The sequence below is a fragment of the Schistocerca cancellata genome, chromosome 7 (genome assembly GCF_023864275.1).
Source record: "Schistocerca cancellata isolate TAMUIC-IGC-003103 chromosome 7, iqSchCanc2.1, whole genome shotgun sequence".
Taxonomy (NCBI): domain Eukaryota; kingdom Metazoa; phylum Arthropoda; class Insecta; order Orthoptera; family Acrididae; genus Schistocerca; species Schistocerca cancellata.
This window is the reverse complement of record NC_064632.1, coordinates 305,466,800-305,494,761: the sequence shown is the minus strand read 5'-3', so window position 1 is coordinate 305,494,761 and position 27,962 is coordinate 305,466,800. Positions and strand designations below refer to the sequence as shown.

The 27,962-nt window shown below is 41.4% G+C and overlaps 2 protein-coding genes across 3 annotated transcripts in view; one reads left to right on the top strand and one right to left on the bottom strand.

Annotated features, from left to right (window-relative positions):
- The window catches only part of LOC126092431 (protein phosphatase 1 regulatory subunit 14C), a 564,089-nt gene extending 540,622 nt beyond the window's left edge, over positions 1–23,467 (bottom strand). The window contains exon 1 of the mRNA XM_049908030.1: positions 23,273–23,467. The gene's annotated coding sequence lies outside the window, so the exon portion shown is untranslated. The remainder of the gene's footprint in view (positions 1–23,272) is intronic.
- Positions 23,468–23,609: 142 nt separating this feature from the next.
- Positions 23,610–27,962, top strand: part of LOC126092430 (YLP motif-containing protein 1) — a 639,037-nt gene continuing 634,684 nt past the window's right edge. For both annotated transcript variants that reach the window (XM_049908029.1, XM_049908028.1), the window contains exon 1: positions 23,610–24,106. In XM_049908029.1, coding sequence (XP_049763986.1) covers positions 23,771–24,106 — 336 coding nt within the window. In that variant the 5' untranslated portion in view covers positions 23,610–23,770. The remainder of the gene's footprint in view (positions 24,107–27,962) is intronic.

Genomic DNA, 27,962 nt, shown 5'->3' with positions numbered 1-27,962 from the left:
CGACAGCTGCGGTACGCGGTTACAAGTGATTCGCGCTCGATGTTACCGAGTACCCTGCAAATTATGCCTCTCACTTGCTTGTGTGTGTTGAGTTTGTCGCGTACCGCCACCATCATCCGAGAACTAGCAACAAACGACATAAAAATTCACTAAATGACTCACTACGCTCACGTTTCAGTGGTCGCACTGGGTACGACATTCACAGCCAGGCGCCCAGAACACTATTGAATGCGCAAACTAGCCTACACTCCACTGCCATCATTTGTGACTCCAACAATAGCACACAAAGCTAGCGGTAGGTCGCCGATGGGGCCTGATGAGATACACAGGCGATTGTACACACAGGGCTACTACGAATTATTCATTCGTTTTCAGAGTTCTATATTTTCCAACGTACTACATGTACGAATAGGACTGACGCATGAATAGGACCGTAAACTCTCCAAGTTTGCATTGTGCCCTTCAGTTGACGTTACGAGTCCAGTAGCTTGAAAAAAATGCGACAAACCAAGAAAAGAGTTTGTGTGTGTTCGAAATTACGAGTTGATTATAACAGTGAAGCGTGCAGTGACAAACAATTATGGAAAAGAACCGCCATGTAAAGTGAACATTGTGCTATGGTATCGACGATGTTGGGACTCTGCATCGCAATGTTGGAAGCACTTGACGATGAAGATTTCGCCTCCAAGTTAATATTCAACTACGAAGCAACCTTACACTTATCTTGCAAGGCTAATTCCCGCAATGTGAGAGTGTGGGGAACAAAATCCTCATGATATTGTGGCGCATGAAAGAGATTCGCCGAAAATTAATGGTTTTGTGCGAAGTCCCAGACATAGCAGCGTGGGACCTTTTCTTCTGTGAGAAGTCTGTCGCTCGTACCTCGATATGGTGTAGTTGTGGTTGTTTCCACAACAGACAGCTGATTCCGGGAATATCATCTTCCAAAAAGAGGGAGACTTCCTCATTGGCGCACTGATGTTCGTTGCTACCTGAACAATGAACTTCCGAATCTCTGGATGGGACATAGTGGTGATAATGATGTGGCTCCCCCTCCCCCCCCCCCCCCCACCACGCCAGTTAGCCAAACCTAACGCCTTATGTCCTTTTACTTTGAGGATACCTTCTAGACTGTGCTTACGTACCCCCACTCATAGGAACACTGGAACAGCTGAGAGACGACATCAGTACTGCTGTGGTGACCCTTCACAGGAAGTTCCTACATAAAGTATGGAACGAACATTTGAGTACCGCTTGGACGTGTGTCGTATCATCAGAGGGGACACCCACATAACGTCTGTAGGATGCAAACTGCAAAGTTGGCGAGTTTACGGTTTTATTCATACTTCATACACCACTCATATCTGAACATATAATACTTTTGAAAATACAGAGCTCTGTAAACGAATGAATCATTTACAGTAGCCCGCGAATAGGCCGTCATGAAATTTCGACCAGGCATATTTCTTTTGAGTGAAAAGTCCTCGATTAATGGAGCTCGAAATTCGGATGAAATCTCCAGCTTTCGATGTCTGCCTGTGTCATCGACGTCAGGAGCTTGGTCTGAATGTTGTGACTCTGGTGATGTTCCCGCTTTTAGGCCCACAGGACGGCATCTAATTCGCTGATCACAACACAGAAATGAAGTGGCGCCCTCTACCTCTCCAGATTGCACTACGATCTCGCTTGCAGTCCTAGCACTCGCGTCAGGCGGTAAACTACGGTGAGACTACCTTTGCGCTCCTTCTTTATTAGGTGCATACTTTCATGCATTGCTAAGAGCATAGCCGGTGTCTTTATTCAAGTAAAATCAAAGGGTCTGATATCCACTACGCCTCTAATCAATAGGGCCCGGGTTTTAATTGGAAGTCATGTGTTTTCCTGAACTTTATGGTGAATTTTACAACAATTTATGCACGAATCCAGGTGTTCCAAAATAGAAAAATGCGTTTTATTGTGCATATAAGGTCACATTTACATCTTCCTAGTAACAGGTCATATTTTGGTCAACTTTTGTCTTAAGAGATCATACTTCGGCCAATTTTTGCAAAAAATGTATATATTTGTCGTATCTGTAAGGACAAAAGAATAAAAACCGGAAAATTTTACTCTCCTGAAAATGTTTCAGGTGATATTGTCACAAATAAACACAATTATTACAAAGCTTCGACTAGCAGGACTGAAGCAGGCAGCCAGCGTGACGCAATGGTCGGTTTGCTGACAGTGTTGCGCAGGGCCGACAAAACGCGCTCTAAGCCAACAAAGGCGGCTCCCGACGCAATAACCATCGCACATGTGGACACACTATTCACTTTGAATACAAAGCCAGTCTGGTTCAACACGCCGAAAGTAAAGTACTCTAACAGTATGAAGTTGCGACGTTTGTTCGTGATTTTCGAAAGAAGTTCATAGGCACTGACGGGGAAATATTATTTTGTAAACTATTTGAAGTTAGTGTAGAAAAACGCTTTAATGTGCAACAACACTGTAATATCGCCAAACACGGCACCTGTTTGAAAAAAAGTGCTGAAAATGACAGCAGGCAAACGCTGTTATTCGAGTAGATAGGTCCATCTTCAACTATCCAATAATTCTTCAACGATTTGTTTGAGATGATGGTGACTTGCAACATCCCACTGGAGAACCTCAAAAATCCACGCTTCGGACAGTTCTTGGAGAAGTACACAATACATCCCGTTACAGGTGAATCTACAATGAGAAAGGAACGAGGAGATGCTGAACAAAATACGAGTGCAAATTAGTGTTGTGACCGTGAGGTATAGGAGTCCATACATGAAACCTCCGATGTGGGCGGGCGTTATGTTGCAAATTTTGTTGTTAAGTGTTCTAAAAGCTGACGGGTCTGGAGAAGTGTTCCTCCAAACGTGAGACACTCTCGAGAGCGTACACAACTCGAAAACTGCTGTTTTCTTTGTCGACTCTATGAAGCTACTGTGGCCCGATGATGTAAACAGAGACACAGTTTTGCTTCAGTAGCAGTTCGTGCTTTATACATAGCTTAAGTATCCAAGGGGCTTAAGCGTTTCTACACCTGTAAAGCGTACGTCACTTGCCTTGCACATGCGTCAACGGAGTTTGAGAAGAGTTGCGATCAAATTACCCTGATGCGACAATTTCATTTCCTGTGGCAAGAAAATGTATGTGAAAGATCCGCTACGAGTGCAGATATTCAAGGAACAAGCACCTTGTCTATCCCTCCCTCCTCCCCCCCCCCCCCCCCATCAGCTTCTTCTTAAACGATGGGGCTCTTAGCTTGATGGTGTTGAGTATTTGTGCATCAAATACACCAAAATAAAGATTATTTTTTTGAGCTTGATAACAATGAATGAAGTACTATAAAAACTGTGAAAGAGGTCTTTACAGATACCCTGTCTGGAAATTTTACATACATCAAAGTCAACTTTGCAGTGGTATCAAAAGACATCACACGACTGGAACCTGCTGGTATTCAACTGTGTGACGCCATGGATTTTGTCTAACATTTGTAGAGTGAGATGGGTCGAGACTGTGGTCATGTGGCTGACGAAATGAACAATTGCCAAGTGTTCTCCAGCGGAATCCTGGATATTCTACATTGCGAAAAATTAGTGACAGTCTTTCTGAGAATCCCACAACATTTGCGGACACCGAGTTATTCTGTGATGTAGTGAGGAGCTTTTCCAGGTGCGAAACTATTCTCAGCGACAACCGTAGATCTTTGAAAATGGAAAATCTGGAAACGCACTTTGTGATCCAGCGCTGAAGAGTGCCAGGACTAGTTAACTAATTCAGAATACTGCAGACAAGTAGAGTGCAGTAGTAAAAACAGGGTTTTGCTGTCTGGATAGATGTTATTGTTTTCGCTGTACTTCATATTTTTTTCAGACACATACAGATATTTTAAAAGTGACAGATGGTTTCAAACACTACAAAAAGTAACTACTATACTCACACTTTGTTCAAAATGGTTCAAACTGCTCTGAGCACTATTGGACTTAACTTCTGAGGTCATCAGTCCCCTAGAACTTAGAACTACTTAAACCTAACTAACCTAAGGACATCACACACATCCATACCCTATGCAGAATTCGAACCTGCGTCCGTAGCGGTCGCGCGGCTCCAGACTGTAGCACCTAGAACCGCTCGGCCACTCCGGCCGGCACACTTTGTTCAGAAGCGGATTTTTTATTACAGACTATATACAAAAATCAACATGAATGTTTTAAAATAAACTAATATAAAGTCATATTTTATTTATACACGTTTTAGGTCATAATGCTCGCATATTTCACTGTCTTCCGGTTATTCAAATCTGGGCCTACTAATACAGTGTGTCAATAGTTCGAAACGTGGGTCAGAATTCTCGTATGTTCAGATACATTTAATAAGAAGTGCTTGATCACCGCAGATTTTTCATATTTTCTGTTCTTAAGCCTAACACAGCAATCGGTAGTAGCCCGTATAGACTGCCACAAGTTAACTGCTACCACTCTCCTTGGCACTCTCAGGGCGAGATATTCTTTAACAGGTCGCAACATTTCCTTAATTTGCCTGGGTGGCCGAAAGATTTGTCAGATTCCTTGCCTATTTACGGCTGTACATACATTATAATTGTTGCACAGCGGAATGGAAGACCGCTATTGTTGACCTCCTGGCTTTGTTGAACGGCGTCGCGTCTTCGTTACCCCGACAACAATGAGAGTATCATGGACCAAACAGACCCTCCTTCTGAACACTGTCGTCAAATTATTTATCTCGGGGTCGAGGTGCTCCAAGTCCTGGCTCTTGTGTATTAGTGTGTTCAGCCTAGCTCACTTCTGAGCTGGATGCTGGAAGGTAAGCCAGTTGAGATATGGGTCAGTATGCGTTGGTTTTCCATACATCTGCTTTCCCGGCCGACATATCGACGAAAGGCAACTTTTCGGCCTTCTCCATCTCTGTCGTAAAACATGTTGGATGGAAAACCTTATAAATCACCGCCGGTTTCATTACTCAGTTTCGGCTTCGCTAGTTATTTAGTGCTATCTCCTCCGCCAATTGGCATTACTTTCAAAAAGGCTTAGCTTCTTCATATCGCTTTGGATATTCGTCAACCAGCCCGTTTGATATGTTTCTCTCCTTTTCCTCTTTGTATCCATGGAAAGACACTTTTTCACATCACCATCTGGTCTTCACGTTATGTGAGCATACCACCTCACCCTGGATACTCTCAGCCCGGATACTGAGAGTTTTTATTTATTTATTGGTACGGCTTGCAAACTGCCTATTACGTAATCACTATACACTTTCTCTTTCAATGCTACTATCGTAATATGCGCATTTATATTGTATGAAACTTCTGTTCATATGTCGATTTTGATGCCCAGACTTCACTAAGATACAATAGCGCTGGTCTTACAGCCATTTTATAAATTTTCTCTTGCTTTTTAAGGACAATTTTGCGTAGCATACGCCTGAAAGCATACGCCCCTTGCTTCAAACAGATGTTATTCTACATGTCTGCATCATCTGATCCGTCATTTAGTATTACTAATCGCAGACACTTAAAAAAGCAGTTAATTTTAAGTGTCTTCCTCTATTCCTCAAAATTCTGTCAGTTTCCTGGAAGGTATCGGATATAATGGCCACTACGTCAGCATACAAAAGATTCAATTATCTTGATTTCTGTATTTTTGCAGATAAGTAATTCATTACAACACTACACAATAAGGGACTTACATTGCTGGACACCTGTGTCAACACCATACCTCTTAGATAAGCTTCCAGGTTGTTGCACGCGAGTCTGGACATTGTGGTGTATGACCACGAAACGTTGTGGATATAACGCGTACGTCGAGTTTGCCATGCCATTATAAAGTAACTGCATCGCTGCGTGAGAAATAGCGTGCTGGAATCGAGTTCCGGGTACGAAGAGTTAACCTGCTCTCTCCTTCTGCATGACATGCCACACCTCACACGAGCGCTGTGATATCTGCAGGGAACCGACGCCTCAGGATCACTATCACTGATCATCCTCCATACAGTCTCGAGTTGGCCCTATCCGATTTTCAACCATTCCAAAATCTAAAGCACGTCTTCGAGGGCTCCACTCTGATAGTGATGAAGCTGTGCAAGCAGAGGTGATGTTGTGGTTCCGTCTACAAAGTCAAACATTCTACAATGACGGTATCAACAAGCTAGTCTCGCGTTAGGAGAAGTGTGTTCGTTGCCAGGGTGACTATGTTAGGAAATAAATATGCAGACGCGAAGAATAAAGATGTAAAATTTTAATAAACTTTGTTTTATTTAAAAAGCTTTAAGAGTTTTCACACAAAAATTTGGAGACATTACTTTACAGCACGTCATCGTGGCCCCTTATCTGCTTACACTGTTTCTCCACACCAGAACCTGTATTACTATTTCCTATAGCAGTTCGTCTGTCTAACAGCTTCCTGGGCCAAGAAAACTTTGATTTCCCGTTTGTCATATAATAATGAGCGAATTTAAAAATTTAAAATGCTGACATAATCTACTCATTAAGAGGTATAATCTTACGTTAAAGTTTTCACACAGTAAGTCAAATTTAATAGTTAGAACTGTGTATGTCTTAAGGTAGCGTAACTAACAGTGCACAAGACCCCGATTATATTCATCTAGTATTTGAGAATGACGGCACCTAGCGACGTCAAACAAACTATGCATATAATAATAAACTTTTTCTCGCTGACATTCACTGCAATTTAATGAATGTCTCTCTTTGACAAACAGTTTATGTCGTATCGCCCAGAGATCGCAGTGCCACACCGAAGTCGGCAGCGCAAATCGATACCACAGACATTGGCGAGGGCTCGGTGCAATCCGCAACGACGTATGAGATGCGTTCCTAAAGAGCACGACTCCCTCTAACAATAGCAGCGCTCTCGCACCGAGGTCAACATTGTGCACAGCTCATTCCCTTTTCAAGCCCTCAGCTACAGCAATCATCATCATCTAGGACCAAAGAGTAGTTAAAAGTTTTGTATGAACTTGGGTGTAATTAAAGTTGAACATCATGCATCAACAGGTCAGTTTGTTAATTCGTGCATCAAGTGATGCTTTGCTAGTCCATGGCAGTTGTAAATTATCCAGTACCCATGTGGCAAATACGTGTGAGGAAGTTTAGTAAATCTTTTATTCATTAATCTAACAAAGATAACTAATATTTAATGTGTTCTAGTCTGATGAGCCTTCTCCCAGATATCCCGGACAATAGTAGTTTCGCCTCGTCACAACAGTTTAGGTGGAAATCGACCTTTTCAGAAACATGTAAATCGTCGTTTGAAGCTATTTTATAGATGCAAGTTCGATCCCTTAAGGAATTCAGGTGGCGGAGTTGGGTGGAGGTGGGCAGGAGGACAGATGCGATTCTAAACCTTACTGTATTCTTGCACCTCACACACAAAAAGAGCTGACAAAACTCATTTGCATTTCATGACATTTACTTGCATTTCGTGACACATTATTTACAAGAATGATGACATAAAAAGTTACTGCTTTGAATCAAATGTAAATTACAGAAGAGAAACTTCACTTGAACGTCGCGATGTAAACTAGGAGATGAGCACTGTATTGCTTGAAACACCCAGCAGTTAGAATTATTTGCCGCGAATAAACAAATTAATGCGATTATTTGTCACCAGTAAATAAATAAATTTGTGAATAAGCAGTATTCATTTGCAAAATCTCACAGCTTAGCTGTTTCACAGGAAAGTACGAGCGAAATTTTGCATATGACGACACAACTTTTTACAATAGGTAAAAGCAGAATTTTTACGACCAGACACATGAAGTTTCCTGACACTAACATACACATCTCGTCTCGTGTATTTATCCTCCATGTACTGTCGTACTGTCATCCCCAAAGGGCACGTAATACTTTTGCTGGAATCGCAGACTAGCGGTACATTCACTAGCCGGCACGAAAAACACATTTCAATGTAATAAAAATTATTTTAAAAGCCTGTCACTTACATGATCCTAATCTATTATTTTATGGCAAAATATTATGGTACTGGCGGCTCCATCCAGGTGTCTAATAATTAGAAAAAGGGATGATTATAAACAAAGTAAGCCTGTGATGCGGTAGTAAACCGTATGGACTGACACGTCAAAAAAATTTTGAGGGAGCTCCTGAAGGTAATGCACCTACATTTCGGTTTTCAATACTTCACAGACTTCTCCTTCGCATCTTCAAAAATATGTAATACATCCTCTTGTATCAACCACAGACATGCTCCTGTTTAATGCTGCAATGTCCTCTTAAGGTCTCCAATTCTTTCAGCAGGGCTTTCCGTAGGTCCTATAGGGTATCTGAAAAGCGCTGGTCGGCTCTTCTCTCCAGCTAGTCCTGTATATGCTCAAAAGGGTTGAAATCGGGGCTTCACCAGACCAAGCCACGGCCTGAATCTCCACTTCATCTAAGAAGCCTTGCACAATTCTCGCAACATGTGGGAAAGGCACTGGCGTAAAACCATCACCAGTAAATGGAAGGAAATGCACAAAGAGCTTCAAAAGGATTTGCTGGACATACTGATTTGCTCTAAGGCTCCCGTGCTGCACGAAGGCCACATCTGTTCTTGAAGTCCCACTGATTCTCCCCCCCCCCCCTCCCCTCCCTTCTATCCGAGAACCACTCTGAAAAGGCGTCCCGGACGAGAATGTGCGTGGGAAATACCTTTCTCCAGACCTTCTCGCTACCGTCATGTGATCTTGGGTCCAATCACGAAGAACACTCCCTCCCACTGTAGTAATCTCCAGCCGTGATATTTCCTTGCGACACGTATTCGAGCTAAGCGAGTCTCTCTGCTGAGCTCTGGGCTTGCAAAAGAACTCCTGAATTGAAGATTAGCGTCTTCCAGTCTTCTTCTGAAGGTTGGCTCACTAAAAATGATCGCTTGAACTTGGTGACGTCGACTTCGTGCTTCAACGGCGGTGCAGTGACTGTTGCGGACAATTTGTTGTGCGGTCATCTCTTGTCAGTGTTGCTCTTCGCGGGACTGATTTAGGTTTCCTGTACCTTCTAACGGTTCTGGAAATTGTGAAAGATGTTATCAACACGTCTACAAAGCAAAGCATGCTGCTGCTGCAACCACCATCTTCCGCCAAAAGCAATCGCCTTTGTTACATCTTCAGGACTTAACGGCGTGTTTACTCCAGAAAGCTCTTTACGATAATCACAGAAAGAAACTACAAGCACATGTGATTGAAAGGCAAACAACACGAGGTACAGCAATCTGTGGTACAAGAGCGGGTAAAACATTTTTGCCTCACGGCCAATTACGCATTCTCCAAGTCGCGCGGAAACGAACAACTCAGACTAGTGCATTAGACAATCGACGCTTCATTATTTGCACCCACAGCAACGCCAACATACCTCGTAGGGAAATATACCACTAAGTACTATACTTTGATTAACTAGATAATTACACGTCACTTATTATTACGTGTTGCGTTTTCGAGCCGGTCGGTGTACATTGTACATGTCAGCAATTATTGTGAAAGAGGCACTTCAGCCAGTCTCTGTCTTCCTCTACAGTTTTTACCCTCTACACCACCTCCTACCAATATGGAAGTTATTCCCTGGTGTCTTAACATACTTCCCTTTCTTCTTGTCAGTTTTTTCCATATATTCTTTCCTCATCGTTTCTGCGGAGAGGCTCCTCGTTCCTTTCCTTCTCAGTCCATCTAATTTTCAACATTTTTCTGCAGCACCACATCTCAAATGCTTCGATTCTCTTCTGTTCCGCTTTTTCACAGTTCATGTTTCAATACTATATGTTCATGTTTCACTACTATATCTGCTACTAGGAGATTTCTCTTGCCCAGGCGCCCTTTTTGGCAGTACTATACAGTTTTTAAAGTCCCCCTTGTCCCGTACGCCATAGGTTATCTTGCTGCCTAGGTAGTAAAATTCCTTCACTTCATCTACTTCGTGATCACCACTTCAGTATTAAGATCCTCGTTGTTCTCATTTCTGCTAATTCTCATTACTTTCGTCTTCTTTCGATTTACTCTCCGTTCACATTCTGTACTCATTAGAATGTTCATTCCATACAACAGATCTTGAAGATACAAATGTCATCCGCTGAAGATAGCAATGTCATCAGTGTACCTTATCACTGATATCATTCCAACTTGAATTTTAATCCCATTCTTGACTCTTTTTGTTTTCGCCATTGCTTCTTCGATGTGGACAGTAAACAGTACGGACGAGAGGCTACGTTCGCCTCGTACATACTTTTTAATCCAAGCACTTCGTTCTTGATCTTCCATTCTTACTCTTTTCTCTTGGTACTTGTTCATCATCCGTTTTGCCTTATAGCTTAACCATATTTTTCTCAGAATTTCGAACGTCTTGCACCACTTTACATTCTTGAACGCTTTTTCCAGGTAGACAGATTCTACGAATGAGGTTTGATTTTTCTTCAGCCTTGTTTCCATTACCGACCGTAAAGTCAGAACTGCGTCTCTAGTGCCGTAACCTTTTCTAAGGCCAAATTGAAAGTCATCTAACAGATCCTCAGTTCTCTTTTCCATTCTTCCGGATATTATTCCGCTCAAAAACTTGACTGTATGAGTTGTTGTGCGACGATTCTCGCACTTGTCGGTTCTTGCAGTATTCGGAATTGTGTGAATGTTTTTTCCCAGAAGTCTGATGGTATATTGCCAGTCTCATACATTCTACACACCAACGTGAATAGTCGTTTTGTTGCTACTTTCACCAGTGATTTCAGAAACTTGCTTGGAATGTTGTCTGTACCTTCTGGCTTATTTGGCCCTAAGTCGTCCATAGATATTTCAAATTCTGATCCAAAAACGGGATCGCCTATCTCTTCTCTGACTACTACTTTTCCCCTTCTACCACGTCATCAGACAAGACTTGCCCTCAAAGGGGCCTTCAACGTACTCTTTCCACCTATCCGCTCTCTCCTTTGCATTTCACAGTGAAATTTTCTTTGCACTCTTAATACCACCACCCTTGCTTTTAATTTCACCCAGGGTTGTTTTGACTTTCCTATATGCTGACTCAGTCCTTCCTACAATCGTTTCCTTTCAGTTTTTTTCACATTTTTTATGTTGTCATTTCGTCTTATCTTCCCCGCACTTCTTATTCCATTCCTAAGTGACTTGTACTTCTGTATTCCTGAATTCCCTTGAAAATTTTTTTGTACTTCCTTCTTTCGTCGATCAGTGAAACTATTGTGCCAAACCATTAAGTGCCCCACTGGAATTTAAACAAGATTGCGCCGAATATGAAATCACCGGATAAGATCCGAATTATCTTATCGTGCCACCTGAAGTGCTGCTATCGTCCAAAGGAGAGCACCTTATCGACATTACAAGAGTCAACGCTCCTGATAAGTTAAACGCCTGGGAGCAGTCGCGCACTTTCCAGCCACACAGAAGCACGCTTTGGCTACACACAGCTGTTTTTGGGTCCTAATACAAACACGCTATTTTGTACAGTTAAGCATATTCTGTTGAAAAAAAGCAAATGTGAGCTGTGTTGCCATCACAGAGCGTGAAACGCTGCACGAGATCGTCACCAAACTGGCTCAAGAAGCAGATGGGGAGCACTGCACGTACTATGTTAAGGAACCGTGTTCAAAAGCTGTGGAAAGGTCAGACTAACAAACATTTTCTGAAGAGCGGCGGAAGCCTTTTCCAATAGTTGCAGCGACTACAATCTGGGTGAATAACTAGTATGACCTGGTAACATAATGCAGTACGGCTAGAGGAGAACACGCATAGTAGAAGTTTACACACAGCACAATTTAACCATTGCATATATACATTTTCTTTCATTACCAATGCACCAGATTTCTCCCCCCTTTTAGCGCTCTACTACCAGATTGTGCTTAAATTTAAAAGATAACTTATTACTGCATTTTTTAAATTGTACACGGTCATTTCTGGTAGAAGTAATATCAAGGAGGGACCTGTGGCGTTACGCCAGATATTCACAGTTCTGTACAAGTTCAAAACTGAAATCTGCTGCTGGTAAATTATTCACGATTTTATTTTCCTTCCTGGTGAACAAAATGTACTTGGTCTACTTAAAAGCAAAGCACTCACAGGCCGGGAAATAATCTGATACCTACAGGGAGTTATGGTTCTACTGGAAATGACGTGACCTCGTCTTCGTCCAGCTAGGGAAGAAACAGTTTATCGTGGAATCCCAATCGGATTCGACGGATATACTCGACCACGTAACATGCTCTAGTTGGCAAAAACATATTAGACTGGCCTCCTATTTTGCCAATTCACTTATTGTAGTCATCTCGATGTCACCACTTCTCGACTGATTTTACAAGAGCTTCTAGATGGGAGTCTTCGATTCTGTTTCTCTGACTACTCTTCGTAATGTCACAAATTAAATCTCGTAAGCCTGCGATGGTAATGCTTTCTGCAGTGGTGATCCTAACAATCCAATGACGCTCAGTGTGCGAGTTTTTAATCTCTGTCAGCCTTCTTTCTCCGTTCGCTCCATTAAGAATACATAAAATTAAAACGATTTATGGAGAAACCACCACTGTCTTTGAGAGTTAGAGAGACTGAATATACAGAGTGCGCGCAAAACAATTTTATTTTTTCAAAATTTCATTGAAACAAAACGGATTCGAACCTTAACCTGTTAAGTGAGTATCCCTGGAAGTTTGTTTAACGTATGGACGCAATTGCTGAAGTCCTGGCCGGCCTGCCGTGTAGGCGCAAAATTTTTCTAACAGTCGAGCATTAGTCCGATGAAACCCATCCACACGTCGAGCAAATCATGAGTTTCAAATCTCACAAAACAACTGTTTCCAAAATCCTGCGTAATCGTTTGCGCATGAAACCAACAGACTGCGGTTGGTCTACGCGCTCACTCCTGCCTATGCTGTCGATCCGGTTTCTGAACCGAGATACTGTCATGGATGGGTAACGACAATCACACGTCAGATGGATTATTAATGACGAAACAGTTTTATCACGTTATTAAGAAAGGTAACCGGTACAAATTCGCTTTTTGGGAACAGAAAACACCAAGTTCTCCGCCAAAATGAACGAGATTCGCCAATCGTCATTCTGGTCTGCGTACTATCGAGGGAGAAGATCTACAGCGCCCCCCCCCCCCAGCGTTTTTTTTTTTTTTTTTTTAACTTTATCAGCCATCTGCACCTTGGCATGCTTCCTTTGTGGCTTGTGCCTCAATTGCGAGACGACTCCATCAGCATCTTGCAACTAGGTGGTGCACCACCTCATTGTATGAGAACGCCTAAACACACGTCTTCCTGGAGGATGGGTATGCCGTGCGGGTGCTAATGAAGGCGCGTCCTGCAGATGGCCATCGAGATCACCAGACTTAATTAAACCCTTGCGATTTTTTTGAAGGGGTCGTATGAAAGACTAAATGTGTCTCGCTGTCCTGCCACAATCTTTTCCACAGCGGTGGCAGCAAATTGCAGCTGCGGTAGTGTGCGTAACCGGCACCATTTGGCACAATGTTTGCGAAGAATACTAATATCGTCTCGAGGTCTTCGGTGTGACTCGGAAAGACCCTATAACCTCTAGAAAAAATCTTCCACGGGCACAATATCGACAGAATACAGTTTTAAGTGAGTAAGTCGTTCCGTTGCGTTTGTATGAATTTTTGAGAACATGAAGTTCTTTTGTGCTCATCCTGCGTATACGACTGACGTGTATTGACACCATATTGTAGGTTTCATTGCAAAAATACTCATCTTACTTGGTGAGCTATGTAAATTTAAGCAACATTCTTATTATTTCATTGACCCAGTTTAATTGATATTAATGGTTATATATACAAGGTGTCTCATTTACATTCATCACTTGAATTAACTTTATTACCAGAATCAAAATAACACAATGCATCAAGTAAATGTTGTTTAGGTATCATGGGGACATAAACAAGCATGACTGCCTTTTCATAATTTCGTTCGTTACGAAAATATGGATAGCAGTATGACTTACGTAACTCGACCACTTGCAGTTCACAATAAGCAAATGGAAAAACAGCAGAAAATGCACACTTGGTCATTACTGTTCTACTAACTTTTTCTACTAACTTACGTTTTCCATAGATGAGTGCAATTTGTACCTTCTCTTCGGTTCTGGACATGGTACTCACACAAGACTTCAATGGAAGATGGTTGATTGAATTATCTTCCCGGCCATCTATTTTCCTTCGTCCTCGCTTCGTTTAAATCCTGTTTACAATTCTTCCCTTTATTCTAACAATAATATCTTGTGACGACTTTCTACGTGTTCCATCCAAGTACAGCCACTATATAACTCCTCCAGCGGACTTAATTCCAGCCTCTTGCTCTGCAAGTATATTAAGGGTGGGTTCTGGTCGAGACCGGATTTCTTTTACATAATTTGCATCCCTGTATACACATTATGCATGCAATACGAGTTTTTGATTCCGAGAGTATTTTAGCAGCTACAGCGTGTGGAATGGAGCAACGCGCCAACTGACATATGGGCAGCTGTATCAGTTCAATCGAAGATTCAACAAGTATACGAATTCCGGAATGAGATTTTAACTCTGCAGCTGAGTGTGCGCTGATATGAAACTTCCTGGCAGATTAAAACTGTGTGCCGGACCGAGAGTCGAACTCGGGGCCTTTGCGTTTCGCGGTTAAGTGCTCTACTCACGCCACGTCCTCACAGCTTTACTTCTGCCAGTACCTCGCCTCCTACCTTCATTACAGAAGCTCTCCTGCGAACCTTGCAGAACTAGCACTCCTGAAAGAAAAGATATTGCGGAGACATGGCTTAGCCACAGCCTGGGGGATGTTTCCAGAATGAGATTTTCACTTTGCAGCTGAGTGTGCGTTGATACGAAACTTCCTGGCAGATTAAAACTGTGTGCCGGACCCAGTTCGAGTCTCGGTCCGGCACACAGTTTTAATCTGCCAGGAAGTTTCATACGAATTCCTGTCCAATGAAAATTTGCATGAAAGATGCACAGCTGGCAATACACAAAATGACCACGAGAGTTTCAGTTCGTGAATTTGGAAACTGGTACTGAAACATCTTTATTTGTGGATAAAAACGTTGAAATAGCATCATGTATACTCAGTGATGGTTACTCATCAATTCCGAAGACCATAACATGTTAGGAATCGTCACTGGACCGAACAACAAAACCTTCCCGGAGTTATCCGATACGAAACACATGGCTGTCACGGCGTATTAAATGTTTTAGTTTCTTAAAAGGGCCCGGGCTGAAAAAAAGGATTGCATATCAGAACCAGAGCATGTTATGATGAAGAGGAAGGATGCTTCTGCGCTCCTACTATCGCAGAACAACGGTGATTTTTGGAATGACTTTTTTTTTGTTACTCCAAACTTTAAACGCGTTTTTCTGGAAACAACATTTTTCAGTGCGTGAGCCGCTGCAGAGCTCGACAGATTAACCGAATCATTTGATTTTTTAATGAAATAATAAATTTAGGGGGCCTTAGCGAAAGCTTTTGTATGAATTTAAATTTTTAAAAAATATTTAAACTTACAGAAACATAACAAGAAATTGCCATGTTTTTCAAATAGATGACATTTTACAAGCTATTTTTCAAAACACCATCGCGATGGATCCAAATTAATTCCAATTTATGAATTTTCTATTTTTATAGGTTTCAGAAACTGCCACGAGTCTCTACAACGCTATGCACAAACCAGGGCTACACATGCAATAATGACAACTGAAAACGAAAGCAATGCCAGCTTATACACCAAATTATGTAAAACAATTACGAACCAGTTGCGACCAGCGATATTTACAATCGCCTACCAACTATATTCCACACGTATAGTGAAATACACGATCTTATGTTACACTGATGGCGTCCAACAATGAACCAAATACTACGCTAGTTGAGTTGCTGCGGGATTTCATAATATATATTATTACTATCATTATTATTACCGTTATTATTTTGTGAGCAAATACAGGAAATCCTCAGTAATTCGGAATTCACGTTATTCACGGCTGCTTTTTATCGATTTCAATGGCATCTACAACGAAACTCTGTCTTGAAATCTGGTAGAAAATATAAAGAGATTCTGGTTGCGCCAGCGGCAAACATAATCAATACTTTCACTGTGCTATAGTAATACTAATGTTACCGGTGACAATGTCTTTAAGGTGGAGTTACTGAACACTGTTTCCCGGAATTCCTTATCAAAGAACAGGAAGTGAATGTTCCAGAATTGGAATCAACAACAGCTGCCAACATTAAGTAACTTAGAAGCGGATTTTATCACCCCATAAAGGCAAGTCCTCCGGTCCACATTGTATATCTATTAGGTTCCTTTCATAGTATGCTGATATACTTAGCGATAATACGAAAACCGCTGACTCGAGGAAAGATCCGTAACTAAAGACTAAACAATTGGACAGGTCACACCAATATTCAAGAAGAAATATGAGTAATCTGCTAAATTACAGATCCATATCACTGACGTCGACTAGCAGTAGTATTTTAGAATAGATACTGTGCTCGAACATTAACAGTTAGCTCGGAGAAAACGATCTATTGACAAATAGTAAGCACACGGATACAAAAAATATCTTTCTTGTGAAACACAACTAGCTCTTTATTCAAGCGAAGCAATGAGTGCTATTGATAGGGGATCTCAAACTGATTACACATTTTTTAGATTTCCAGAATGCTTTCGACACCGTTCCTCACTAGATTTCTATTCAGATTTCAAGCCTATAGGTTGTGCGACTGGAATTTTGAGCTCCTGTCAGAAAGGTTCGTAGCAGCTGACGGAAAGTCATCGAATTAATCGCAAGCGACATTTGGCGGTCCCCAAGGTACTGTTATAGGCTATCTGCTGTTCCTGATCTATATAAACCGTTTAAGAAACTACCCGAGCATCCGTCTTAGATTGTTTGCAGACGATGCTTTCATTTACTCATCAGAAGATCAAAACTGATTGGAAAATGAGAAAAGATATCAGTATGGTGTGAAAAGTTTTAAGTCATCCACATGAGATCTAAAAGAAATCCGCTAAATTTCAGTTGCACGACAAATGACTCTAAAGGCTGTGAATTAAACTAATCCTTAGGGATTCCAATTACGAATAACTTAATGTGGACGAGCACATAGATAATGATGTGGGGGAAGCGAAGCAAAGCAAAGACTGAGTTTTACTCTTAGAACAGTTAGAAGATGCAACAGGTCCACTAAAGAACATGCCACCACTACGCTTTCGCGTTGTCTTTTGGAGTTTTACTGCGCGGTATCGGATCGGCATTAGACAGGATTGACGAAGGAAGCTGAACAAATTCAAGGAATGGCAGTTCGTTTTGTATTAACGCGAAATAGGAGGGAGAGTGTCAGGGATATGATAAACTAGTTACGGTGGCAATCATGAAATCAAAGACTTTTTCGTTGTGGCAGGGTCTTTTCGTGAAATTTTTAAATAAGAGAAATTAGAACATATACAGCAGCTAGTTTCTGTCCGGAGAGATTCAAAACGGACGTCTACATAAATCTTGCCACTGGGAACACTGATGACAAATTTATAGGAAGTCTCCTATGGGTCCATAACGCATGTCCATTAGAACATTCTCGGTCGACTTATTATTAACTACTATTCGATGAACTAGGGCTGTTTGCAAGTTGGATTAACGAGAGAGAGGGAGCGAAAGAGAGATCGTCGAACGACTACTGTTTGCAAGCTGGATTAACGATTATACGAAAATACAGAATGCCGTGGACGAAAGTTCCACTTGTTGTAAAACACAGATCTGTCCTTAAATGTGGAAAAATGCCAGATAATGCGTATGTTAAAGAGAAAGAAGCCAAAGTATGCGTAAAAGTTTTTCGTTGGTACCCACCCACACACGAAGGAATGAACATAATAAAGTGAGAGAAATCAAAGCTCACAAGAAAAGATTTTGGCGTTCGTTTTTCCCGAGCGCTGTTCGAGAGTGGAACAGCAGAGCAATAGCTTGAAGGCGATTTGATGAACACTCTGCCATGCACTTAACTGTGAATTTCAACGCAGTTATAGTTGAAGATGGCAACGTGAAACCTCGATTCGCTGTGTAGGACATCATTAGCGCCAAGCTCATTTATTGCAGAATGTTGACTGCATCCTGTATGTATGTATGTATTTATTTATTTATTAAGCTTATGGTTGCACACAAACAAATAATATTACAACTATCTGAAATTACAAACTAACATCCCGGCCACGAATATAGTCTACTGATCGTTCCGCCATCATCAGGAAGTCTGTCGGAATGCTGCGACGAACAGTTTACTTTTCAGAGGCACCCTGGTGAACTTATGTTCTTCCACATGTGCGAAAGTGCACTTTCCCGCCGCAGGGATGGAGGTGATATGTGGCTAATTATGAGCAGGCAGAAAGTAGGTGTGTAAGTGTGTGTGTGTGTGTGTGTGTGTGTGTGTGTGTGTGTGTGTGTGTGTGTGTTACCGCTTATAAGACGTGTGGTATCGTTGAGCTATGTATAAACATGTTTTGAGTGAGCACTATTCATCCATACTGGTAAGTAAAATACCGCAGCAGGATAAACCAATTGCAGAGCTGAAGTACGTAATTTTGCTGCGGTTAATGCCACAGAGTTTCTGGACGATATTATTTCGAGTTTAAATTTTGACAGCAGTTCTTATTAGATGTCATATGTAACTGAGCGCTCTATTAAGCGTGACCATCTAGATATTTTGGGTTCCTCGTACGCGTAAGTGTTCCTTCAAGGTGGCCAGTGAGCTCTTTGGTGGATGTCTCGTTAGTCACAAGCACGCAACAAATTCAATGCCTGCTCATTTCGCTCGCTTACTGGGGACAAAGTACTGAACAGGCATAAGGAGTTTCCAGCGACGAAGAGGAAAGCAATAAAATAAGTGAAAGGACAGGCAGTAGACCAATGTTTAAACAGCCCCCCCCCCCCCGGTTGGCCGTGCGGTCTAACGCATTGCCGGCACGGTAGCTCAGCGTGTTCGGTCAGAGAGCCGGTTGGCCTCTGTAATAAAAAACTGAGTGGAAGGATCATCCACCGAACTTGAACAGGATGTCTTGCGACGTCCGCAACGATCAAACACAACGATCAATAACGAACAAAAAAAAAAAAAAAATAAATAAAACGCACGGGCTTTCCGAGCGGGAAGGAGTCCCTGATCCCCGGCACGAATCCGCCCGGCGGATTTGTGTCGAGGTCCGGTGAACCGGACAGTCTGTGGATGTTTTTAGGCGATTTTCCAGCTGCCTCGGCGAATGAGGGCTGGTTCCCCTTATTCCGCCTCAGTTGCACTATGTCGGCGATTGCTGCGCAAACAAGTTCTCCATGTACGCGTACACCACCATTACTCTACCGCGCAAACATACGGGTTACACTCGTCTGGTGTCCTACGTTCCCTGGGGGTTCCACCGGGAGCTGAACAGCACAATAACCCTGGGTTTGGTGGGGGGCGGCGGAGGGGTGAAGTGGACTGCGGTAGTCGTCGTGGGGTTGTGGACCACTACTGCTACGGCGGGGACGGATCCTCTCCATCCGAGGTCCCCGGTTAACATACAACACAATACAATACAATGTTTAAACCAAGGGTAGTAAAACTTTTTTACCTACCACCTACTTTCGAATCTCTGTTGGTAGCGAAATTTTCTAACTGCTCACCAGTCCCACAGTAAAGCTGATTTCTAAAGTAGTGAGGTAAACTTTACTTTATAAAAATTTATAAAGCAGAATTACAGCAACTTAAAGCACATAATAATAATAATAATAATAATAATTACTTGCCAAATATTTTGTCAAAATTTTATGAAAAAAGTTATGAACATATATTTGAAAGCTCCACCGCCCACCACCCACAAGCAAAGCTGGAACCCCCACAAGTGGACCGTACGGATCCACTTGGGAACCGCTGGTTTGCACCGCCAAACTTTGGGGGAGGGTGGGAACAGGACATTCTTCTCAATTTTATTGACGTACACTAAATGAGATGAGACTACAAACAAAAAAATAACAGAAAACAAAAGTTGCTTCGATAAGCCATTGTTAGTAGATAATGGGAATGAAAACGATGGCATGGAACGAACATCAGGTAAGTAGTAAGTAGCATCTCCTTGGTTGCTTGGCAGGTGACAGCAGCAAATAATTGATGAAGTACGTACCATTCTACAGTAAATGTGGTACTACAATTTCCATTTTTGAATACACACAGTAGTGTTATCTGCAGTAGTGGGGGGTGGGTTGTTTGGGGGAAGAGACCAAACCGCGAGGCCATCGGTCTCATCGGATTAGGGAAGGGAGAGGAAGTAAGTCCCAAAGGAACCATCTCGGCATCTGACTGGATTTAGTGAAATCACGGAAAACCTAAATCAGGATGGACGGAGGCGGCATTGAACCGTCGTCCTCCCGCATGCGAGTCCAGTGTGCTAACCACTGCGCCACTTCGCCCGGTATATGTGCAGTAGTGTATAAGTTATATCAAGATTGCTTAATGTGACCCTTGAATATGTATTGTCACTTACAATTTATTTAACGCTATTTTTCATTGCTGTGATAACATTACATTGGTCGCTTTTAAATTAAATGTACAACACGGTGTTTCGTATAATACTGCATTCGACTAATTTTTATTGATCACTATATACACTTCGGCTAAATTCCTAATTATAGCTTTAGATAAATAATTTAAAAAAGAAATCTATAATTCGAACACTAGCTCGAATTAGTGAAGTTCACCGTATACCGAAAATAAAGCGTCAATCGAGGCCTCTCGGAACCTGCCTGACCTGTGCGTGGACCCTGCCGTGGCTACAAAACAGCATCACACAGTTTTATTTGGTTCACGAGCTAATATCCTATGATATATGTCCAGTGCATGCAATTTAATAAATTTGTTTGATAATCTGTTGCACAAATAGCAAAATGTAAAATGCGTGCCTGTTGTGCACACGATCTCGCGTGCTCCCTTCGACACGCAAGCGCCGCTAGCACTTGATTTGCAACTCTTTGCGCGTACATTAGAGAGCAAAAAAGAGGAAGCTATATTTGCTTACGGATTACTGCTAAGCACGGCACTACCACTACAGTTCCTGAGTCCGCTACTACTAGTTTGCAGGGACGAAGCCACAAATTTGCGGTAAGATACTTCCAGTGTATCTCCCACGGCAACAAACGAAAAAGACCAGGCCACAAATTTGTGGTACGGTATTTCAAGTGTATCTCATACTCTGTAGGTCAAAACAGACTATATTGCAATGGTTTCGTTTGATGTAAAATCACATTTACTGCTGCCCTTCACAATTCTCATTATTTATTTTTGTATGACGCGTTTTGGGTAATAATTGCCATTATCTTTTTTTTTTATAATTTGAAGAGAGAATTACGACATTTTTAGACGTTATGTTTGTGATGTGTGAACTGCAAGATATCGGTACCTTTACTGTAATATGAACACGACCAATTTTGTTATTACCTGTGTTTCTGTTACATACGAATGTCTTCATAAGTGAACAATTAAAAATCCCCAAAATTAATTTTCGATTCGCCACTAACTATGACAAAATGACGCGTGTTTATGTTACAGTAAAGGAAACACAATAATCCATCAGCTCACTGGTCACGTCCCAAAATTGCATATCATAATACATGAAAAACACAATTGATAGTCGGATTTTTTTTCCCGAAACGTGTCGCGCAGAAATTTAGAGAAAATCATGGATGGCAGCACAAATGTTATGTTATAACAAACAAAATCAATGTTTTCACAGCCACTGATCATTGCTGACGGAAAAAATAAAAAATGACAGGTTTGCTGCTTCTGCTCATGAAATCACTTGTAAAATTTGAGGTCAATTTCTAATGTCAATCCCGGGTCGAATCACGATTTTCAAGCTTCTGCTCCCCAAATTATAAGTGCGTTTTCAGGAATTCTACACGAAAAAAAATTAGCTTTGTTTTAACAAGTTTGTTTGCGTTGCAGTTTTTCGTTTTGAATTAATCTGAATTAGTTACTAACAATTCGTTCCTAGCTAGAATATCTTTAACTAAAATTATTTGAATAATCAATGTAAGTGAAAACAGCTTAAAAAGTAATTGGTGTTTGAAAGTCTCTCAACAAGTTTTATACAACCCTTCACATTCCCTTCACATAAATAGTTTTGCGCGTTATGTACTGTACACGTTTATTCGGTCAAGCGCCATCTCTCATCATGTTCATCGATCTGCCGGTTAAGACGTTCGTTGTACAGGTAATGATTTGATTCTACCGTTTGCTGCTGCTTTATATCTATTACGCTTGTCTTCACTCTCCTCCTGATGACGGAGTCGTGGTTACTCTGTTACGCGCGTTTTGCCATTTTTGAATAATAGCAGAACTGTACAATACAGTTGTCAAACATTTGTTTATTTAACACGTAACTTCGATATGTTTGGAGAGAATTATCATTGGGGGCTTTCTATCAAAAACAGATACAACATTTTAACAGCTATTGAATACTGAGCACGCTATAAATGATGCCTGTATAATTTTAGTGAAACTACGTTTACACTCAGTACGGCCAGCACAGAACTTCTACATACAATCTCTCTATTGCGTTCACGCAAGGGAAAGAAAAAAACTTATTAGAGGCTCAAATACCTTGTCCGCAGCCGTCAGCACTACGACATGCAGTGCAATATTTTGCGAGTAAATGCAACAAAATTATTTATATCTACATCCCGTAACATTTTGATTTCTCCTTATTTCCGAATACCCATTCTAATCGCCAACGACATTCTGTGTTCACCGGATGATTTAAATCAACGAAATAAGGAAGATGAGGCTGGTTTATAGTTATTGTTTCCTTAACAATTTTTAAGTACCGTTTACACGTTTTGTTGATAGCCTAAACACACTCCCAGGCGCACCAAAAAATTGTTTTGTTTTTCTTGGTAAACTTCTTAGAACACAAAAAAATCATGTAACAGAAACGGTATCGCAAACGTAAGCTTGATGTACACAGTCTTACGGCGATAAAAACAGCGTATGATTAAGGATAAACAGAATTTTTACACAAGAAAATAAACATCTAGTTACATCAAAAATATTTCATACTTCCGATTTCCCCATTCATTATTCTTATTTCCTATCAATGAAACAGACAATTGTGTACTATTAGAATTTTGTCTGAAAAAAGGCAGCCAGATTACGAAGCTCTACTGTTAGCGAAGAGTTTCTAAACAGTGTTGTTTGCAGCAAAAGATTGAGTAAGTATATCACAAACTTACCGGTTCGGATGAAAAGTGGTATATCACTGAGCTACGGATGCTCTGGTGCGACTTTGACTATCGAGAGAAGAGAAACGTATCACTTGCACATCACTATTCAATCCGAATTATAATTATTTAACGCGTACCGGCTACCAGAGAACCACACACCACCTACACAGCTCCACAGCCTAACACACACTGAGTTAAGGTAACAGACCAGTTCTGAAATTCGCCGTCAGATGTCGGCCTGCTAAAGATTAGTTCCAACAAACGTTTCATGAGTGCGCTGCGGTCGGCGGCTCTGTCATCTAGCGGGAGTACGACGAACTACTAGCGCATTTGCAGAGAGGTTCCTTTGGAGTACCGCGCAAGCTCGCCGAATCCAGATATGCCGTATCTCAGGACAATTTATCGATCGCCGTTGCCATTTTATTTTCACAGCTGATGGGTAGTTGAATAAGATTTCTTCGTAGCTGAAGTAAACGTCCGCCGCGAATCTTAAAATTTAAACAGGTCATGTATATCGAAATGTGGAGTCTGTTGAGAACTGTTCTGTGTTTGCTTTTTATAGTTAGCGATTTAGGCATTCTAGGAAGCGTTAGTGAAAACGTCAGGGAAAATGACAGCAAAGTTTCTGGAATACAAGACAACAACATAAAGAAACGCTACGATGCTGACATACAAAACTGCATAGAAAATTTTGATATTCACAGTGATAAAATCATTCGAACGCAAGACTCTTTAGATATGGGAGCCAAATACATAAACGAAGTGGAAGTAGCATCAAGAGAAGAATGTTTAAGACTGTGCTGCGAAACGAATTCCTGCGATGTTTTTGTGTTTGAAGAAAAGGTAAGTGCGCAGCTCCTCTTTCTTGTAAATGTATTCACCACTGTTGTCGAATTGTTAGTGCACACTTATCGTAAAATGTTGTTGTTTTCGCCATCTTATTTATAAAAGATGAATGTTGCACAAAATCTTATCAGTAATTTGCAAGACAGGCTTTGGAAATAAAACAATGATAGGTAACGCAGATTTCATATTACCAGGATTACGACATTTGCGGTATTAGACATTGTGTCAATGATCATAACTGCCGTAAAACACATTTTTTTAGACCGGTTAAACCTGCTAGTAAACTTCGAGTGACACAATTCACTCTCGTAACACGTTATACCTGGAGTGAGTTCTGCTTATGCTACAAAATTTTGGAAAAGACTAGCTCTCAGGCACATGAATGTTTGTGATTCGTATCGTTGCTACGGATTGTGGAATGTTTTGCCACTGCTTTAGAATGTCCACGAAACTTGCCAACATGTTTGGAGACAAGGATATGTATTCATCTAGTAAACGACTGACAATTAGAGAATTTGAATTAGGTAAATAGAATGTAAGACATACTCGACCAAAATTTCATCTCCACTCATTTATTTCAATTTCAGTCTGCTTTCACCGCCATTCAGGTAGACGCACTTGAAATCGTACTTTTCGAGACTTTCCCAATGTAGTAATAGGTTGTAAAGTTTTCACGCATTGCGTCATGTCCTGTCGTAGAAACTGCACAATATTTCAACGAGGCAGGACGTTGTCACCTTCACGTGCACTTGAAGGTTGAACGCAGCTGCTTATTATAAATACTGTATTGTTTCTATGACAGTATCTAACATAATACCCGAGAGCGTAACATGCGAACCTAAAATTGTTGCTTTCGCCAAGAAGAACTAATTCCCATTAAATAGGCTGTACAAGCGTATCACTGTTCCGCATTCATTCTAAGGAATGGAAAAAAAGTTTCCTCAAACGTGGGAATTTGGTTCTGAAAGTGATAATATTGCAATCTGCCGTTATTTTTAACTGCTTGTTCGTCCATTTTGCGGTGGTAAAACTACGTAATAGTACAGGAGAGCGCGATGTTTTTGGTACTTGCGTATTTCACTGGTTGTGTACCGCTCTGTAGCTCAGGGTAAATACCGTGTTTAGACACAGAGGTACGTAAATAATAGTTAATGTTAACATTACTTTTTAGCAATAATCCAAGGCTCGTCCAGACCGTGAACACCACATTTTATCCATTTGATTCAATTAATTGTTGAGCAGGCGGTAAAAGTTTTTAATTTTACGATTTGCATTGTATGTGATAGAACAGAATTTCTCTATGGTTGTTTTTTTCGAAACTTTGTGTAAGGACCGGCTGTAAAACTCTTAAAAGATTTAAAAATTATTTCTCTGTGCATTATTTAAATAACAAGTACTACTGGGGAAGACCCACTAATAACAATAGTCACATTATTTAGCGACTCGGAGTCTGTAGGCATATTGCAGAATTTTTACTCTCGTCACAGTGTGAGGAACGTCCAGAGATCTTGTCCGTTAGTCAGAAGACACACTGATATCTCCTAGTACCAGAGAGGTTTGCAAGGTGGAGTGGTTAATTGATAGCATTTAGGGATGGCGCTTATTGCTGAAACAACCGGTTTTCAGTGATATCGGTTTTTCCCCACGCCAGATTAACCTGACTGTTAAAACCACTCAAAATAACCTGTTTCTGAAACAACCGATTTTCAGTTTTTTTATTCCTGTCATTTCCTGTAGTAAAAGTAGAAATCGAACAAAGACTGACAAATTTTAATTCTCTGTTTCAACCTACATTGAATCAAAATATTTAATTAAGCAAAGAAAAGGAAACGTTGCCCGTCCACCGTTCGCTACTTTTCTCGGCAAGTGGTAAGTGGTTGAATACCACAAAAAATAACCAGTATTCTCCTATTGGTTCAAATTTTTTGAAACTTTGCTCACAAATTATACTTTTACCAGGAGTCAGCCCACAACTTGGGCATTACGAATTCTCAGTGCTAAAGGGTGAAAACTCAGGTTCAAGAACCGTTTTTCGTGTTAATTTGTCCGATATTACGTAGACACAGGGAGCAGATCAGCTACTTTCTATTCGTATTGTATACTATCAGTGAAATGTTACATTTTTAATTTAATTGTGTTTCAATAATTTCTTTCCTCTTACCGTTTCACAGAAATGACAGCCAAACTTTTAACCTTTTAAAGCGAATGAGGCTTTGTACTTCACTGCTACTTCGTAGCAATGTTTCCAGACCGAGGTTGGTGCCATTCGGCAAATACGGCGGCAAGTGTTGCACTCTACACGTACACGCATACGTAAAGCCAAGACACACGGCAACAGGGACGTCATTGCCTCAGCGAGGCTGTACAAATTCTTATGCCGTGTGTTTGTTGCTCATTTCTGACGGCATTGTTATTAAAACTGCATTAATCGTTTTTCCCATTTTTGTAACAACGCAGTATTTGAAACCAGTGCAAATTGCACGAATAAAATTACTCTTTTTTTAAAAAAAAAATATTTTCGTTTAAAAACGAAACAATTTAGCGCTGCTGCTGCTGCTTATGGAAACTGATGTTTCGGTGTTTTGTTATTAGTAAAAAATAAAAAAAGCACGTGTGGTAACCGAGACCAAAGAATAACCGAAAAATACCGGTTATTCATAAATAAAATAGAGGTTTTAACCGGTCGGTTTTTTTCCCACCACTCGCAGCATAGTGCTAATCTCAGTCATGTGCACCGAAACGTAAGGCATCAGGCGTAACTCTGTTGTTTGTTCTTGTGGTTTTCAATTTGAAGACTGATTTAATGCAGCTCACCATATTCTGTGTATGTCTGCTCATCTCTGCTTAACTTGCACAATCTACTGCACCTGGAACTATGCGAACTAACTTATGGACATTACACACATCCATGCCCGAGGCAGGATTTGAACCTGCGACCGTAGCGGTGGCACGGTTCCAGACTGAAGCGCCTAGAACCGCTCGGCCACTCCGGCCGGCTCTCCGCATTTCCCTCATAGAACCTGTTCCACCAGTGAGTCCACAACTGGTCGTATCAACTGGTCATGTCAGCACGAACAATGGTTCAAAAAATGCACTGTAAGACAAAAAAAAGACGCACCACGAAGGAATTACCCGAATGGGTCGCAAATCGGTAGATGTGACGTACAAGCACAAAAAAGAAATTATGAAAATGTAAGAAAAATTGGATGACTTATTCAAGAGAAAGAGCTCGTAAATTTAGCAAGTCAGTAATGCGTTTGCCCGCCTCTGGCGCTTAAGCAAACAGTTATTCGGCTTGGCATTGACTGACAGCTGTTGTATGTCCTACCGAGGGATATAATGCCAAATTCTGTCCAACTGAGGCGTTAGATCGTCAAAATCCCGAGATAATGGCAAGACCCTGCCAATAATGCCCCAAATGTTCTTAACGGGGGAGAGATCCGGCGACCTTGTTGGGCATGGTAGGGTTTGACAAGCACGAAGCCAAGCAGTATAGCTCTCACCTTGTCCAAGTATGCATTATCTTGCTGAAATGTAAGCCCAGGATGGCTTGCTACGAAGGCAGCAAAACTGGGCGTAGAATGTCGTCAACGTATAGTTGTTCTGTAAGAGTGCCGTGGATGACTACGAAAGGGGTCCTGCTATGGAAAGAAACGGTACACCGGACGATCACTCCCGACTGTCGGGCCGTGTGGCGCGCGACAGTCAGGGACATGTACCACTACCATCTGGGGCGTCTCCAGATGCATCTCTGCTGGTCATCGGGGCTTAGTTCGAAGCGAGACTTACTGCCGAAGACAACACTACTTCAGTCAATGAGACTCCAGGCCGAAACGTGTCTGCAGACGCTCCG